General features: G+C 43.5%; 1 protein-coding gene across 4 annotated transcripts in view; it reads left to right on the top strand.

Moving 5' to 3' along the window:
* The window catches only part of ITPR1 (inositol 1,4,5-trisphosphate receptor type 1), a 179545-nt gene that overhangs the window by 125883 nt on the left and 34412 nt on the right, over positions 1-19250 (top strand). For all 4 annotated transcript variants that reach the window (XM_065687507.1, XM_065687506.1, XM_065687505.1 and 1 more), the window contains 7 exons: positions 6296-6476; positions 7097-7350; positions 12414-12614; positions 14334-14444; positions 15700-15795; positions 16578-16700; positions 18576-18680. In XM_065687507.1, coding sequence (XP_065543579.1) covers positions 6296-6476; positions 7097-7350; positions 12414-12614; positions 14334-14444; positions 15700-15795; positions 16578-16700; positions 18576-18680 — 1071 coding nt within the window. The remainder of the gene's footprint in view (positions 1-6295; positions 6477-7096; positions 7351-12413; positions 12615-14333; positions 14445-15699; positions 15796-16577; positions 16701-18575; positions 18681-19250) is intronic.

Here is a 19250-nt window from a genome sequence, read left to right as displayed (position 1 = left end):
GTTGGCATTTGTACTCAATTCGGTGCTTGTGTTAGCAGTGCTGTTCCCCTCAAAATGTGGCTGCTTTGAAGTAGTCCAGCTAGAAACAACCATACGGGGGTGGCAGGCTCTTTCCGCAAGCATGAAGTAGCACAGAAGTTTTGCATTAGTTTATGCTGGCAGCCTGTGCGGATAACCCAAGCGAGTTAACATCCCCATAATAATTTCTGTGTTGGAATAAAATGTCCTGAGCTGAAGCCAGGTAGCTGCTCTTTCTCTTGTATCTGGAGGGACTTTCCTCTTCGAAATATCCCTGGCAAAGTCAAGCTCACGGGGTATTTTCTGTTCGCTGGCATTAGAGAAATGGGGAGGGAGATGAGAGCAGTTTGCTTTAATTTGTGAGGTATTTGCTGGGGCTTTGCTTTCCCTCGTTTATTGGTAATCAAACGTTTGCTTTCCTGGGGAATTCTGTGGGATCTGGTGGGGATGGTCTGGCAGGGCTCAGGGGCTGTGGTCTGTTGAAACAGCTCCCTGAATTACAGAGGGTGTGGTCCAGCAAATGCTCTGTCCTCTGCGGCATGATGGCAATCTCTGTTTGGGTTCTGCAGCCAAATGCTTGCCTAAAATTAGGCCACCCTTCGTGCAGGAGGAAGCACGCATCAGAGCAGATGCATCTTCAACCCAGGGCTTGCTGAGAGGTTTTTAGCTATATTTCTCACAATGCGATCACTCGGGGCATGCTGTCCAGCCTGTAATTACGGAGTCTGGGGTGGAAAGTGAAGCTTTTCAATATAAAACAAGTGAATGGCTGTTCCTTTTCTCAGTTGGCAAAACAGTTGTGACTTCAGGGCGGATGCAGCTAACAGGTAACAGTGTAGGGGAGGCTGTTCCCAATAAAGGTGACAGCACACAGAGGCAAAACTGGATAAGCTTTTCAAAGGCGAGAGCTGGGAATAAGCTGCTTTCAGCTGGTTCCTCTCTTCCCCCACTCCTTACACCCCCATTTAATAATCCTACACTGGGTGTAGACTCACTCATTGTTAAATTTATTGTAGGGTAGTTAAATGTGTAGTGGATTATTCAGCCTGGGGAAAGAGAAGGATTAGGGGACACCTTCTAACAGTCTTCTGGTGCCTAAAGGGGGACAATGAAATACGGAGAGGAACTTGACAAGGGCATGCAGGGACAGGACAAGGGGAATGGCTTCAAACTGACAGAGGAGATTAGGAAAATACTCCCCTCTGTGAGGGTGCTGAGGCGCTGGCACAGGGTGCCCAGAGAAGCTGTGGCTGCCCCATCCCTGGCAGTGTTCAAGGCCAGGTTGGACAGCCCTTGGAGCAACCTGCTCTAGAGGAAGGTGTCCCTGCCCATGGCAGGGGGTTGGAACTGGATGATCTTTAAAGGTCCCTTCAACCCAAACTGTTCTGTGATTCTGTGATTAGTTAGCTGGGTCTGCACCCTGTACACCTTACATAAAGGTGTTGTTCTGCTGCATTTATGGCTTCACTCTCCCAAGGGCAGATGACAGCTCTGCTGGTTAAAAAGAAGTTTGCCACCGATTTTCTGGTGCATGAGACCTGGTGAGGAGTATTTGTCCATGCTGTGGGGTTATCCTGCCTCTGTAATCCCACTGCCCTGAACTGCTGGGTAGTTAGGCTGACCTGCTCTTCCACTCGTCATCAGAAACTATGTATATTATGTACACTGTATATGTCAAAGGTCTTGGAAGGCAAGGCAGGCAGGGAGAAGAGATGAAGTGGAAATGTGCCCATGCCTTGCTGATTTTTTTATTATCTTTTTTAATGTGATTCTGCAATCTGCATTTTTCATGATCTGCAATATTTAAGAACGTGCCAGAAAATAATAGCCACAGAAAATTGTATGAATTTGAATTAACAGCAAGCAAAAATAGTATATTCAGATTAGCAAACAAGGTAGGTACAGATTTAACAGTGTATGTAAATAATTGGAAAGGGAGAGGATGCCAAGTTCCTGGAGATAACTACAGAAGAGACATTTAAAAACTCAGTGACTGGAAGTTTGTGACATACTAAGGAGCTCAATCACATGCTTCTAACAGTTATTAATCACTGGGACAGATTCCAGACAGACCTGGTTTATCATCTCTCATGCCTCCTGAAGAAGGATTAGGTTGCTTTTCTGAAGAAGATACATTACTTAAACACAGCTTTGGGCTTAGTTAATGAGTGAGAGCGAAGAGGTGATAGTGCTCAAGGGCAGGCCAGGCTGTAGCTGATCAGTGTGCTACAGTTTGAACTTGGTCTTCGATTTATTTTCTAGTGAAATTAGTCACTTGGTTCGCAGCTTCTCTTCTGCAATGTATTTTGCATGGACCAGGGAAATCAAGTCATAGATGGTATGGTAATGGTACTTCCTTACCATCATCCTTTGACTCAGAAGCAGTGTGATAGAGGGGAAAAGGTGTAAGGGGTGTATTCTGCCGTGCATGAGGTGTGTGGTTGGATTTCTTTAGGAGCAGAGTTGGGTGATGGAGAGGAGAAGGAAGAGGAGGTTATTCCATATGTTTCCTCGTACCTGGTGTTATTAATTATTTTACTCTGTGGTATTTTAATAAACCACTTTTGATGTCTGGAGAGAAGGAATCTCCAGATTGTTGCTAGCTTTGCAGGTATGCAATGCCCATACTGGGTGGTTGTTATTCCATCCCCTCAAAACAAATTCAGGCTCATCGTAAGGCTTCATGTATATGCCTGTAAAATAATCAGCATACTGCTGCTTGCCTAGTGCTTCCTACCTGTATGGAAACAGTGCACCACAAAAATACATAAATATTCTCCAGCCACTGCAAGAGTTTGAACTTGCGAACCTTGTGCAAGAAGATTTTCCCCTTTTGTCTCTTAACAAAGCTCTTTCAGTTGCCCCATGTTAGTTTTGAATGAGTCTGTGTAGGTGGTGGTTGCTCTGCCTTTAAAAAGGGTTGAGAACTAAGCATGGTGTCCTGCGCGTGGTGAGCGTGGCTGTCACGTTAGAAGCCTGTGCATGTCACATGTGGATGTTTTTGAGTTTCTTTCATTCTGTGGCTATGTAATTAATTGCAATCACGTTATCTCTGATATCCTCGCATCAGAGGAGTCTTGGTTCATTTAATCAGCTGGTTGCTGTGCTCTGGAGATGTATTGCGTGTCACTGAGGTACGTGTAGTTGTAAAGCTGTTTGCTGAACCTGGCATGCATGAAGGAAACCTCATGATCTTGTGTGTCATGTGGTGTCTCTTGTTTGATGGCAATAATAAGTCATTAACAAAACACAGTTGAGATAAAAGTTTCATGCTGCATGATTTTAACATTCATTCTCTAACAAGAGCAGGCAATTGGTCCACCACCAGCATCCTGGGGATAAGATGAAGCTCTTATCTTCACTTTTCTTCTGGGTATCATTTCCTTTGGTACCTCATACTGGGAGAGCCAGGTACCGTCCATGTACTGGTATGTTAGGGGTCACCATTCCCTGCCTTACAGTGGGTTTCTAGATCTCAAGTCTCAGCTTGGTGGTGGCTGAATCGGCAGGGTCTGTCTGGAGATGAAGAGCCAGCTTGGGCTTCTCTGCCTGGTGCATGTTGAGGGGAGCGCTCCGTCTTGCTGTGAGACACTTGGCTTGTGGGTTAGGGGCCCCTCAAAAGGACGGCTGATGTCAAATGCTGCTGTGTCAGTGGTACATTAAAAGCACTGTTCTTCAAAACCATCTACAGGTGTAGAGGTTTGCTGTTCTCCTTGTCCCAAGCTGCTCTCCTGGCATGCTTGTTCTTTCAGCAGTCCTGCTTGTTCAATGTTTATGTGCAAGCCAGGATCCTAGCATATGGTATTCTAAAATGGCCACTCTATTTCCATTCTTAAAAGGGAGATTTTTGTCTTTATTTTTTCTTTTTCTTTTTTTTTTTTTTTTTTTTTTTTTGCTTTAGGGCTATATCTGTAAATAAATTTTAGGACTTCTGTCATAATTATCACCACCAGTTACCTGCTCAAGTGCAACATGCAAGATGACACCTCTTAAAATACAGTGTCTTTGATAGCTGGCATGTGGTACATTCATATGTGTGAAGGTGTTAGGCATGCTGACCTCAACTGAAACAATCCTTTTGTGACAACCATTGAATGTATGCAGAGCACGTACAAGAAAGCTTTACTGGAAATGTTCGTTTCATTTGGGTTTTTTCTCTGAAGTGCAGTGGAAAGTCAGTTAAAGAAGCCTGAAAAGACGACAGAAATCAAGCCTGTCAGCACCTAACAATTACTCGCATACAAGGTATTTCTTCAGTGCGGTTCATCTAAAAAAACCCTTTTCCTTCAACACTGCTTCATTACAGGGAAACTCCTCCTGTACCAGGCTCTTGAGATGTGCAGCCAGGTGAGAGCTATCGCTCGCCTGATAAGCAGACCATGGTATTGTTTCAGAAGATGGTTGCTCTTTCTAGAACTGATGGGTTACACTGGTCTAGCTGTAAAATATTATTATAGGTATTCTCATTTCATAGTACTGGGAGAGTAAAATTTTCAAGATACAGCTTGGATGCATTCCTCCATCTGTACTTGTAGCTACCAAGTAACAGACTGTGCTTAGATGTGTTGGCTGTCCAGATAACCCAGCCATGGGTTTGGTTATTGGTCAGCAGCTCAGGGAAACTATATCAACATGTTTCTGGGTTATGATCATAGTTTGATAGCATTCTGTCCATTAGGTCTGGGCGGGTGAAAGAACAAGTTTGGAACTGAAAAATATCTGGATAAGCAAACTGTCATTCAGACAAAGGATGCTTTTATTTGGTTATAATTAATAAGAAAACATAAACATTCTTTATGTAAAGCATTGAACTAGAGAATAATTACTAAATGATACTACTAAATACTACTAAATGAATTGGGCACCCATATTATCTTGTATCATATCACAAGGCCCAGCAATGTTTCTGTAGCAACAGCTTTCGGAAGAAGGCACCTCTTCCAGTGCCCTGATGTATCTGGTTTACAGACTGTATAAGTGGATGTCAGGAGGAGGTACCAGTGTGGCTGGCAGTGCAGAGGTGTGATGTCCATGTTAGGTCCTTCTCCTTTCCCTCCTCTCTGCTAATTGGTAGAAGTAAGAAGGAACTCTTTACCTGAGATGCTCTGGGCAGGTAGAAGGTGTTGCAGTGGTGGGAGGGATATCTCATGTGAATATTGACCAGCTTCTTTAAATAGTAGTGCTCTTCTGCTGTCTGTAATCAAAGATGCAACTTTATTAGTGTTTCAAAGTCATTCAGTGCTGTTCTGACTGTAGCTGCTTGGGAGTGATCAAAGGCAGGCGTACCAGAGACAGCCTTGTGCACTCAGCTTCGCAGGAAAGCAGACAGGATATATTGCTATTCCCATTTTAATTTGTTTTTTTTCAATAAATCAAGCTTCATTCCTATTCATCATGTAAAGCTGTTGGATCGTGAGCTGCTGCAGAATGCTAACTAATTTCATAATACTCTGCATAAGGTGACCCACTTACAAGTTCATCCTTCAGTCGTGTTTAAGCTCTGGTCCTGATTTATGTAACAGCATATTGGTTTCATCAAGAACCGTCTGATCACTCACTGTGGTGGCTTCTTTTTGACCTGTACATGATTTGTATTCTCCTCAATTTTAGGAAGAACTTTCTGCCTCTGCGCACATATGGGCAGAATAACACTAATAAACCTTCTTACAAGTGGTTGGTGCTTTGAGCTTTTCTGTCACTTAAAGATGTATTAGAGTAGGAATTTAAAGGAGCTTTAAGATGTCTGCTACAGACGGGGCACTGGAAACTTAGCATAAAATGTCCCTCACTACATTGCCCTGTTAGTGCGGTTTTGGACTGTGATTAACATTTACTATGGCATGTTATGAGTCATAGTCCCTTAGATTTGAGGGCAGGAAGGCAGGACAGTTCTTCTTCCTCTGTATTTTGCTCACGTGCTTTTCTGAACTGAGAATCAAATTATAGATCATTCCATTGTCGTTACCTTAATTCATTGTACTTACCTTAATTATGTTGTTGAGAGTGCGCTGCCTAGATGTATTAGGGCTGGCATGATTTATTGCACTTGCTTCTCCTTAAAAACATATTTGCAAGTTGATAATAAGGAAGTTAATGTAGCTGAGACACTTGGGCTTCCTTAACAATAAAATACAAGTTTCCATTGCTCCAGGTTTCAGTTTACTGAGAACTAATTAACCTCCCAGTCCTTCAGGACATCGCGCAGTGCAGAAAGGTGAAACAATCTGTATTCCAACCTGTGTATGAAGATGCCAACCTTTTTCATTTTCCCTTGTAGCATTCATTTTTCTGCCGACTGACAGAAGATAAGAAATCTGAAAAGTTCTTTAAGGTTTTTTATGATCGCATGAAAGTGGCACAGCAAGAAATCAAGGCTACTGTCACAGTCAACACTAGTGACTTAGGAAATAAAAAGAAGGATGAAGACTCAGACAGAGATGTACCGAACAGGAAAAGAGGTAGTCCCTGCTTGATCGTTTCTGAAGTGACAAGGGAGTAAAATACTGTGTTTTGAACTCAGTTCAGTTGCTGCAATAATGCTCTGATCTCTGATCCCACAGAACAAAGTTCAGAGATCAGTGGTGCCCTGGCTCAGGATTTCAAGAGCTTCATCCCCTCTTCATCCATTTGTGAGATTGTGCTATTGAAATGATGAAAAGTATTTGAGATGAGACTCTGCCACCTTGTCTATCGTGACAAGCTGCCCAAATCTGATCCGTAATAACGACCCTGGACTGTGGGTTGTGGTCAGTGCCTTCTCTAACAATAAGTGGAGAAATCCTATTTTTCTTTGATAGCAGGTCCTTTTATTGTAACTCCTGATAGTTCTAGATGTGTGCACCCTAACCAATTAATACCAGAATTTGTAACTTTAATGTGGTTCGCATAAAAGGTGCAAAGAATGTGACATGATACCCTTCTAAACTCGAGACCCTCACATCACACTAAACATACTTACAAAAAGAACTGGTGATGAATAGCTGGCCTGCGTGTGAAACTAGCGGGAAATGTGTGAATAGATTTTTCTGGTCCCCTTTATTCATTTTGCCTAAGGAAGAGCTGTTCTTGTGTGTTGTAGTGAGAGAACCGATGAGCCAAATTACCGAGGAAGTGCGGGATCAGTTACTGGAGGCCTCTGCAGCTACAAAAAAGGCTTACAACACTTACCGGAGGGAGGCTGATCCTGATGACCATTATTCGGCAGGAGAAGGAGCACAGTCTGCAGCAGACAAGAGCAAAGATGACCTGGAGATGAGTGCTGTGATCTCAATAATGCAACCCATCCTCCGGTTCTTGCAGCTGCTCTGTGAAAACCACAATCGGGATTTGCAGGTACAGTCTGGCCCCGTGAGCAGCCGTGCTCGTGTCGCTTCATGCAGTCACTGCCGTTCCCATCAGTCTCATTAATCCTGTCTTTTTAAATTGATACATGCCCAACTATTTTCTTTAGCCAGAAAAAAAGTGTGTTTATATCTTGAGGGGCAAATACAGGAAAGTCCAGTTATCTGATGTTCAGCGGTATTTTCAATATATGTGAAAGATGGTGTGGGATGAACACCCGACACGGCTTTTTAAAAGTACGTCCTTAAAGCAAGCAAGTGTTCTGCTGTCAAGTTACTGATCTACTTTTGACAGAGGAAAGAAAATAAGTCATATAGAAAAATAAAGAGAGTGTTGGGACTTTGGTTCCAGCAGCAATCAACCATATGCATTCCAGACCTATTCTGGAAGCTGTGCGTCTTCTGGAATTGCGTAAGTTAGATTTGAGTTAGAAGTGAATAGGAATCACACTGCTTTCCAGTGAGCCGCTTCTCAACGGGTTTTCATGGATCTGTTCATGTGCATGGAGCTGAACAAACGGTGATGGTGTCAAAAAAGCCTTAGCTGGAGTTGAATGTGGTGAGGGACATGAAGGGCAACAAGAAAGGTTTAGGTTGTACCCACAGCAGAAGGAGACTATGGAGAGCATGGGTCTGCTGCTGAATGCAGGTCTCCTTGCTCTCTGCCGATTAAGACCAGCCTTCACAAACTGTAGGTAGCTAAGGGACCAGAGCATCTGATGGTCAAGGAGAGACAGATAGAGCTGGGAGAGGTCAGGCAGGAGAGGAAAAAGCTTGGGATATCTCACCCGTGTGTACAAATACCTGATAGGGGGATGTGAAGAGGATGGAGCCAGACTTTGCTCAATGATGCCTCATGGCATGGCGATTGGGGTTGGATTTTCCAAAGATCCCTTCCAACCTCATCAGTCCTGTGATACTCCAAGATGTGTTTGTATGATTTAAAATAGCGAGCGCAGATCTTGTATGTTGGTAATCTTATCTAGCGTGTGCCTCTGCAGGAGGTAAGATTTTTGCTTACAAATGGACAGCAATTAAGATGATTTTTATTCAGCATTACCACTGCCGCTGGATTAGAATTGGAGGCGAGGAGCTAGTGAGATGCAGTACAATGTACTAAATGCAGTCATAAAGGAGGGATAATTGCCTTGATTGCATATTGTTATACAGCACTCCAGAAGTGTAGGACCCTGCATGAGTGCTTTTCAGACCTGCCAAATCACTTCCACTGAACTGGAATGCCCCGCTGCTGGCAATATATGAAATCAAATCTGTATGGTAATGTTCCTGTGCCATGAACGTGTACTTCTGATAGCATTTCATAGGTGCCGAGGTTCCATGCATCAGGGTTTCTCCTCACTCTCTCAAAAAACTATTTGATCCTTGTTTTGCCAAACAATTTTCATGCCGTTAGCAATGTCGGAGACAAGCAGGACGCAGTTTTATGTGGCAGTAGTCCAAACCGCACACACATGATCCTTTACTGCTGCTGTTTTTGGCTAGGCACTGAGGGCTATAGGAGCAAAATTGGATTCAAGCCAGTGCACAAACTGGCCTGAGGAATTCTCAAGTTAGGTTTGAGTTAAAGCGAATAGGAATCACCTGCCCAGTGCAGTTGTAGCTTTATCAAACCAAGTGTTTTACAAGCTGTTAGCCATTGTGAGTAGCTTGATGATGTGCAAACCCAAGAAAATGCAAGTCATGGCTGTAAGAGTCAGTATGTGTTTTGGATGAGGAGGAAGTCTTCCTGAAATGGCTTAGGGAGTTGCAATACCATGCCTTTTGCATCACTCAAGTGTTCCCTTGGCAGATAAAGCTGCAGTTTGTTCTGCATTGCAGACAGTCAGGGTGCTGTCCACCTCCAGCTTACTCCATGGGTCTGGAGGAGGAGGAGTTGCAAAATCTTCTTCAAATTATTGCAAGGACTGAGACAAATGGGTGGACACAAGTGTGTTTCCTTACCCCCTTCAGGCTGAAATCAGGTTTTGCTGTGGAGTACTCTTGGTATTTCTGTTTCTCTCTCAGCACACAGATACTTGGGTGCTCTTAACTAAATTTGCTTTAGGTTTGACCTCTGATTCAGTGCGAGAGCTCAGCCTTGAAAGCAAAGCTGTCGTGGCTCTGTAGCCAGCTTTTGTTGTCTGATCTGCTTTGACTGGGCTACAGCCCCCACTGGTTTCCTCAGGAGGTCTTTTCTGTGCTGTCTCCTTTCTGAATGACGCTGTCGCTGTGTACTACGGAACCAGTCACAAGAACTGAACTCATGACAAGGTGCGGGAAGCATCCAGCAAACACTTGGCTCTGAGTAGGAGCTGCCCTGGCTGGAGGTGAGGAGGAGTGGAACAGGAATTCACTGCAGAGCAGGCAGCAGTGCCCTCCTTCCACAGTCAGTGCCTGGGCAGGCGATACCCAGAAGCCTTCAGCTTCAACGTTACACTTAAAAATCCCAAACTCATCGGAAAAATAATGATCCAGTTCTTTTTTTTTTTCCTATCGAATGTGATATTTCTGTGAAATAAAAATATTGTGGTAGTATGCTAGGCAGTTATGCTCAGATTACAGGTCTAAATTGGTAGGTTAAGTACTGCTTTTGTGCAAAATAAAGCAAGAATTGGTATAACTTTCAACGTTAGATGTGACTGTTGCTTTTATTCGTAATCCCTGGAGACAAAGCCTGAGTAGTAAAGATCATTAAAGCTCTGCATGCTGCAGGGAGGTGTTTCAGTAATTTGGCTTGTGAAGCATTACTGCTGCATGCAGAAAGTGAGCTGGTTTAGCTTGCCATGTTTTAGGCAAGAAGAACGTGTGAGAACTAACTTGGTAAGACCAAAGCGCAAGCCTGTATTCAGTGCAAGATGCTTTGCTTTACCTGGTTGCTTGTAAAGAAAAACCTGACAATTTAAATATGCCTCTTTACTAAGACCTTTTTATTTATGTTCTTCTTTTGCAAAGTTTTTCGAATTAGGGATCAGATTTCTCCTAAAACAAAAGACTGTCCAAAGAAAACATTTAGGCTTTTGGGGGCATTACCCACTTACATGGTAGAACTGTTCCTTCCAAGGACTCAGTGTTCATCCCTGCTTGAACAAATCAAGCAAGCATTCTGAAAGCCAATTTTATTTTTAGTCATTGTGTTTGCTTTAAAGGGTATTTGGCTTTAGGCTGTGTACTGAGAAGCAAAGTCCCCAACACCCTGACATGCTGCAGAGGCATTAAGAACTGGCTGCAGATGCTGCTTTGACAAGTGTAGCCCTGTCTGGTCACACGTCCCAGAAATGGGGAGGACTGGGCTCCCTAAAAATGAACAGAGTGTGAAGTCAGCTGAGTACCTCCAGGCGGTTATTCACAAAGGTAGGAGTTTAAATACTGCCTGACTCTGAGTGCACTTCATCCCATCTGAAAGTGTTTCTCAACTGAGTATGTAAGCTCCTTCAAGTCAGGCAGTATGGATGCTCTTCCCCTCCTTTTCTCCTGAAGATCCCACCAGCTGCATGTTTTTCATATGTTCAAGCTGAACCTGCCACTGTCACTCTTTATTCTGAATTCAGGGTCTTGGGGGTGGTACAGACCTTGGGTTCATTCCCACTGGAAGCAATAGGATGACATGTTCAATAGTGATGAGTTGAGCTCCCACTCTGTAGCCAGTGAGATGCTCTGGATGACAGAAAATTAGGAGCAACAGACATTCCCTGGGGCAGTTTCTCACAGAGCGGTGGGGTCTTGTTTTCTACAGTTTCTTCCTTCCCCTTGTTTAGCCATCTAACATTGTCCTTCTGTGCCTCATTCCTCCTCTTCCCTTTCTGTTCATTGACTTTGGATCAAGATGCTAAAGGCTGGTATAAACCTAGCTATAATCAGAATAAATGCCATACCACAGCCAGGAAGCATTTTTTTTTAATCACATTCAATATTGTCCATTATTTTTGCTTTTTTTCCTGGAGAGAAGGCACGAGCTGTGATTTTTGTAGCATCAACCTTCTACATTCTGACAAGTTAATCAAAAGTCAGGATACTAAATGAGCAATCAGCTGAAATGTGCTGAATCACTGTCACCTTTAGTCTGCATTCATAGACAGACTTTTCTTTTTTTAGCTTAGCTTTCAATTGAATCTGGCAATTTCTCAGTCTCTTTGCCTTAAAAGACTTACTAGTCTGACGCAGACACTGGAGTCAATCAGTTAACGGCGCTCCTCTGCAGGCTGGCAGGGAAGACCTTGGTGGTTCCACAGTCCTGTGCATCTTGTTTGTCTGTGGGGTTTTTTTCACCTTTGAGGTATTTTTTAACTCTCTAGAATTAAGCTAGATAGGAGTTCTCCTCCTGAAACTTCAAGGGAAAGAAAATGGTAGTGGCCATCCATTTTTACAGGGTGCTGCTGGGAATACACTGACAAACAGCATCTGAGTCACTGGGGAATTGTTGTTCATTGCTTGTTCTTTGTTTTGGTGGTTGTTGTTTTTTTTTTTTTCATTTGGAATACAGGAGAGAGGAAACATGTTTAAACCACACTGGTAAATCTGGTGTTTCATTAGAGGAGCTGCTCCTAATCAGCAGCATCAAGCAGGGATTATAGTAATTATGTGGGAAGAAATGCAGTTGAGAGAATTGCATTTCAAGATGCCCCCTTTCAAGGGATACAGTGAGGTACACCCTCACCCTTTGTGCAGGGTGTTACTGTGGAGCCAGGGAATTGCTGCTTCTCCCTTGGAGAAAGGCCTTGGGAGGAGAGAGCTGTGAGTGACGGTCAGCAGTGAAATGTAGCAGGTATGCTAGAAGGAAAGCTTCCAGGCTCAGGAGAGTTCTGATCCCCAGCGAGTGGCTGATTCCATGTTGCGCTTCAGTGCTCTAATGGATGCACTCTATTTCTTGCTGTTTGTCTTCTATAAAACTTGAAGCCAACAAGCTGCTCAAGCAAGCTCTGAAAGATGCTTAAGTTGTTTGTACAGAAATCAGTGCAGTATACCATGCACTGCAGTTGTGGGTTGATGAACTTAATAAAATATTATGGTCCAAGTATCAGTTTGGTTTTTCTCCCTTCCTTCCTGGCTTCCTCGCAGAACTTCCTACGGTGCCAGAACAACAAGACCAACTACAACTTGGTGTGTGAGACACTGCAGTTTCTGGACTGCATCTGTGGAAGCACAACTGGGGGACTTGGCCTTCTCGGTCTGTATATAAATGAGAAAAACGTAGCGCTCATCAATCAGACGCTGGAAAGTTTGACCGAGTACTGTCAAGGACCTTGCCATGAGAACCAGGTAATACATCCATAGCTGTGAAAAGCATCACCCTTTCTCCCTTCACCTGCAGCATGTGCTCTCCTGGGCTTGGCTCTCAGTATATACTTGTGTTGTCTTGCAACACTGCTCACTTGACTTGCCCTACAAAGGGGCTGGTTTGATTTTTTCCGTATAAACGTATAATAATCAACTTCTCATTCTTGAGGCCGCCTCTGAGGAGTCGAACCAGTCAGAGCAACAGAGGTTTTCTTGCTTTCCTAGAATTTGTTTTATTAGACTTGACAGGGAGAGCAGGGAACTTTTGTGCTTGAAAAACTCTATAGTTAAAATGTTGCTAAAACCCAGCTCCATTGCCTGTGATAAAGGAAACCAGGAATGCAGCCCCCCAGCCTGATGGGGGAAGGTTGAGCTCTTTAGCTTCATTAATGAAGGTGGTAAGCACATTGAGGTTGTTTCCAGTCATAGTCTTGTGTGTGTATAACCAGGTGTGTGTCACTGCCAGCTGTCAGTGCACTTTCATGGGGATGTGGTAGGGGTTCTTAATGAGGACAGGTTGGGTGTTTGTGAGGACCACCAAAGTGTGGAACAGCAGCCTTTGTCCAGCTTCCTCCAAACCATACTGTCAGCAGTATGTTCTGCTGCAAGCCGGAGTAACTGTTTTAAAGCAAACGTGGTGGTTTGAGTAACTGGTGTACAGGAAGGCATAACTGAATAACTGCTATAATCCTATTGGATAAAGCAGTTTCTGGTCCACAACTGGTCTTCATCTGCTGTGTGCCTTGAAGTGATCAGCAAGGCATATGGGAGGACACTTCACTGGCATAAGCAGGAGCATTTAAGTGCTCAAGAATTATGGTTTGCTCCAGCGGGAAGGATCAGAGGGCAGAGGCAGCTGCCCTGCTTGGCCATGCTTTTCCCCTTCATCTTATAGAATCATAGAATAGTTAGGGTTGGAAAGGACCTTAGGGTCATCTAGTTCCAACCCCCTTGCCATGGGCAGGGACACCTCACGCTAGACCATGTCACCCAAGACTCTGTTTTACAGAAGCATCACCAAGCAGTCAGGCCTGTTTCTTCTGCCTTTGGTCTAAATGTGACTCTTGCTAGATCTGTTTCTGTGAGTCACATGAAGTCTGAAAGTCTAGAGTAAATCAAAGTAAAGAGATAGCTATCCCAAAATAGTCTTCCTTTAGATACAGGTATGGATCTTTGCATGGAGCTCAATGACAGAGCGGAGCTCTGGATTTTGAAGCCAGCAAGCTACTGTCAGTTTGTACATTTTAGTTATAGACCATTGTAAAAGCAGGGTTAAAGGGTAAGCAAGAAATTTACTGGAATTCACATTCTTTGGTTAGACTGGACTGAAGTAGGTGTTGATTGGCACAGCTAAAATAAAGAAAACTCTCCTTAATCTTAGCAAAACAGTGTTCTTCCTTAGCTATGTGTTCAGCCTGGATGCTTTGGCATGTGAATGCTTTGTTTATCAACTGTGTTGCCTTCTGCTTCCTGAGGCTGGGTGGTTTCAGTAGGACATACCATGGTTGATGTTAGGAAAAGGTTGAAAGAAAATGCCTTAATCTTTTGTTATTCAACTGATTGGAGTTTTCTGTTCAGTTATCCATCTCGAACAGCTTACGAGGTGATGAAAGAGGTGACTCTTCTCTTCTGGCTGGGTCACCAGTCTGGGCTGCATTTTTAGTGCAGACAATTAGTGAAGTTTGAATTTTCTTTGGACAGAACTGCATTGCTACTCACGAGTCCAACGGTATTGACATCATCACAGCATTAATTCTCAATGACATCAACCCTTTGGGAAAGAAGCGGATGGACCTTGTGTTGGAGCTGAAGGCAAGTGACTGCTTTGTGCAATCCACATAAAGAGTTAGATGAAACACAATTTTATTGTTGGAATTATGTGGGTGTTTATTATACTCCAGTATTCATAAGTGCCAAAAAATGATACGCCTCAGTGAACTGGAGGCAGTGCCCAAAGATTGGCTGTCACAGGTATTTCATCGTTTAAATGATAACATGGAGCCACCAGTTCTCAGACTGGAGGGATATGCTGAGAAATCCTAAAATAATTTTCTGTTAAAGCCAGCGAAAACTTCTCTGTTGTTGGAGAGCTTTTACATACACAATGGAAGTAAAATTTCCTGTGCTATGTCTAGTTTCCTAATACTTGATTGCTGTTGTTTAATCAGTTGATGTTAAATCATCAAGAAATTTTTAAGGCTGTTTAATGCTGAAATAATTAGCCCTAATGCTGGTTTCAGGATACATTAGCAGGTTGTCTTCTAGCAGCAGTAGTCACTAAGCACTCCTGCTTCAACATATGTTAGAAGTATTTCCTTTCTGGCTTACTGTCCTGTGAAATAGTGCAGTGTCTAGTTGTTTTCCGTTGTCAACTCACACCATTATTATGGGTAATGTGGGGTTTTTATTATTCTAAATAAAAAATGCTTTTAGACTCAATGAGCATTATCCTTCAAAATTAAATATGTTATTGGTTTTTATTGTCCGTCATGATGGATTTTAATCTTAATTGTTTGTATTAAAGTAGTCTGGTGCCTTGTGGTAGTTTCCCATTTCCTCCCTCTATTTTTTGGCATGAGCAAGTTGCAGAGTAATTTTCAGTTAAAAGCAGCAAAGCACGTCTGTGTCTTCAGCCTTGGCTGTCCTTTGATCTAATCAGCATTATCTTCATTAAAGCTGAGCTGCACCATTTTGGAGTTGAGAGCTTATAGTGATGGTGTAGGATCTTTAAAACAAAACAATATCATACAAGCTTGAAATGTCAGCATTTTAGAAGTCTAAACCTTGACTTAGGTTAATTTGATGTCTCCCAGTAAGTTGGGTTTGGGAAATAAACTGGTAAAATACACTGTTAAGTTGCATATCTCAGTAATAGAGAAGACTGAGTGCTTGGCAAGATGAGGCTGTAGGAGTCCTGCAGTGGCTGGCTGGGATTTGCCTTGCCTGTGGCTCGTATTTGTAGAAACTGGGTATCTAAAGCTGTTCTGGACAGCAGGGATGGCAATGTTTAAACTGGGTACCCTCATTTTTTCACTTCTGGCACTGATTGCCATTGTTTTTCCTTCAGAACAATGCTTCAAAACTGCTCTTGGCAATCATGGAGAGCAGGCACGACAGTGAGAATGCAGAGAGGATCCTCTACAACATGAGGCCCAAAGAGCTGGTGAGTGCCTGGGTCATTCCAGAGCTACCATCTCCCTTCAAGCCAGGTACAGCAGCACTGGGGAGACTGGGCTGTGTCCACCCCAGAAGTGCTCCAAGAGGTCTTTGCATTGATCATGGGCAACTGGAAGACCTCTCAAGGATTTGGTTGAAGGAACGCAGTGTCCACAGGGCACAGGTCTGCCTAGGTCCCAGGCAGCACAAACAATTAGGGGAGGCGTGCTGAATACTGTAGAGAAAGGATTCAGCGTTCCTGCATAAGGCAAGGAAGGAGCATCGCCTGGGACTTGGGAATCCACATGCAGAAGTTATTTGCACAGGAGACAGAGAGAGATGAAAATGTCTTGTGACCTAAAAGCTGTTCAGCAGCCTGTAGCAGGCTTTTGGGCTAGTTAATCTGTTAACTGGTGAAAACAAATAGGAGATTCAAAGTACAGCTTGAACACTGTCGACTTGTCTCTAAGCACGTAGTTATGGCAGGGGCCAGAGATCACAACATGATGCAGTGTGTGGTGAGTGTGGCCCAGAACACATTACCTGAAGGGGAGTACGAAGTTTAGTTTCCTGTGGTAATGAGCTCAGCTGAAGGTGCTGAATTCAGGTCTCCTGTTTTACCCTAAGCCCACTTACCAACAAAATATGTTGATAAGCCCACATTATTCCTCTTGAATCTATATGCTCAGCTCCCTTTCACCTCTGTAAGAGTGCCGAGTATATACTGGCCTTATTAGATCCAGCCTTAGCCTGAGCCTCTCTTTACTGGCTAGTTTCTCTTTTTTCTAGGTGGAGGTGATAAAGAAGGCTTATCTGCAGGGAGAAGTAGAATTTGAGGATGGAGAGAATGGGGAAGATGTTGCAGCATCTCCAAGGAACGTGGGACACAATATATATATATTAGCTCATCAGGTAGAATTTCACCTACAGCTTCTGTAGCACCAAGTGTCACAAATTGAATCGCTAAAGGTCTGCTTTTCCCTGAAATTGCTTTAATGGTTCATCTCTGAGACAAACTCACTGCACGTTCGCTCTTTATCAGAGCAAATCCCAATCCTTAAAGAATCAGAGAAGTCTATGATACAAGAAAATTTTTGGCATTTTCTTTTCCAACTGGAAGCAGGCAGGCTCTTGCCCAGGTTTCTGAAGATGTGGTTCAAGTTCTGGGCAGTACTGAGGAGCAATGTGCTATTTTTCAGCTGTATCAAAGGCTACTTTATACTCCCAAAGAAATGATACTCACAGATCCATTAAACTCTAGCAGAAATCTCCCTCTGCTTTTATGGTTCTTGCCACATGCTCTCTGTGTTGGTGCCAGTCAGGTTTGTTGTATTGATACAATATGGTGTTTGAAAGATAAAAGACCAAGGGAGAACAAATACATCTATACCTACTTAATATATTGATGCTGCATAAATCGTTCCATTAGAGTTCCTTTAGTGTCCGAGAAGAAAGATCATCACTATGCTGTAAGATGAATTTAGAGCATCCAGAAGCATTTTTGGATCAGTGCTCTGTGCATCTGTTTTTCAGTTGATGCAAATTTTCTCCTCTGTCCCTGCCTAGATGCCCATGTGATTAGCACACCTTTGAATTTGGATAGATCATAGAATAGTTAGGGTTGGAAAGGACCTCAAGATCATCTAGTTCCAGCCCCCCTGCTATGGGCAGGGACTTCTCACACTAAACCATGCCACTCAAGGCTCTGTCCAACCTGGCCTTGAACACTGCTAGAGATGGAGCAGTTACCACTTCTCTGGGCAACCTGGTCCAGTGCCTCACCACCCTCACAGTAAAGAACTTCTTCCTTATATCTGACCTGAACTTCTCCTATTTAAGTTTAAACCATTAGTGTGTCAAAGTCCCTCTGGATCCCATCCTTTCCCTCCAGCATATCAACTGAACCACACAGCTTGGTGTCATTGGCAAACTTGCTGAGGGCGCACTCAATCCCACTGTCCATGTCAGCGACAAAGATGTTGAACAAGACCGGTCCCAACACGGATCCCTGAGGGACATCACTCTTTACCTGTCTCCAGTTGGACATTGAGCCATTGACCACAACTCTTTGCATGCGGCCATCCAGCCAGTTCTTTATCCGCTGAGTGGTCCACCTATCAAATTGATGTCTCTCCAATTTAGAGACAAGGATGTCATGCTGGACAGTGTCAAACGCGTTGCACAAGTCTAGGCAGATGACATCAACTGCTTTGCCTGTATCCATCAGTTCTATAGCCCAATCATAGAAGGCCACCAAACTGGTCAGGTGTGATTTGCCCTTGGTAGAGCCATGTTGGCTGTCACCAACCACCTCATCATTTTTCATGTGCCTTAGCATGCCTCCCAGGAGAATCTGCTCCATGATCCTGCCAGGCACAAAGGTGAGACTGACTGGTCTGTAGTTTCCTGGGTCCTTCCATTTTCCCCTTCTTGAAAATGGGGGTTATATTTCCCTTTTTCCAGTCACTAGGAATTTCACCTCCTGTAGAAGGATAGACCAAATGTGAATTTTCAAGAAGTTTCCCAAGTGAGGCACAGGGTGGGAGAGGATGGGTAAAAGAGGAGTACCACATGGATATTAAAAAAATACATATTTGAATCATTCTGACTTGCTCCCAAAATAGAGCTGCAGGGTGTCTGGTTGGAATAGAACAAGCCTTCTGTCAACTTTGCCCTTTCTTAGCAGCTGACTGCATACTATTTCTTTTCTTTTATGCCAAAAATCAGAAATTTAATATCAGAGAGACATCTGGTGTCTCCCACTCCCTTTGCATTCCTTTATTTCAGTTGGCTCGTCATAACAAAGAGCTGCAGAACATGCTGAAGCCGGGAGGTCAGATAGAGGGAGACGAGGCTCTGGAGTTTTACGCCAAGCACACGGCACAGATTGAGGTACAGGGAAAGCGGTGGCTGCCGGGAGGTGTGTGGGGGGAAATGATCTGCTGCGGAAGGAGCCGCTTGGAAGAGGAACAGTGGAGTTGGACCCCGGTTGCAATAGATGTGATATTCCGGTTGCAGTGCCTACCTGTGTGTGTGTGGACACATCTCTGACATGAGAGTGTATGGGTACTTATTTTTTTATTTTAGTTTTTGACAGCCACTGGCGGGGGGAGCTATTTTTGAGCTGTCATGTGTGGGCTTTAAGATGGAGCTGAGCAGAGCTCTGTTGGCAGGAGGAAGTGTAACTTCACTTCTGTTACATTTTGGCCAGTGCTATTGCTGAATCCATAAAGTTAGTGATAGCTTTTGCCATTCTTTCTGTATTAAAATGACAATTTGGCCTGACGTACAATCTTAGATGCTTTTCAAAAGTAAAGCATGCACAAGCACAGAGATGTCACAAAACTCTCTAGTAAGCAATATAACTGTTATTCCTCATATTATTCCGTATATTTGCGTATGCAATACTTGGCTAAAATTTGCAAAGAATCTTGATTGGGGTGACCAGATTGCTCTGAAATT

Source organism: Lathamus discolor, chromosome 7, assembly GCF_037157495.1.
Source record: "Lathamus discolor isolate bLatDis1 chromosome 7, bLatDis1.hap1, whole genome shotgun sequence".
NCBI classification, from domain to species: Eukaryota; Metazoa; Chordata; class Aves; order Psittaciformes; family Psittacidae; genus Lathamus; species Lathamus discolor.
The sequence above is the reverse complement of the archived record's forward strand: the minus strand, read 5'-3'. Positions and strand labels throughout refer to the sequence as shown.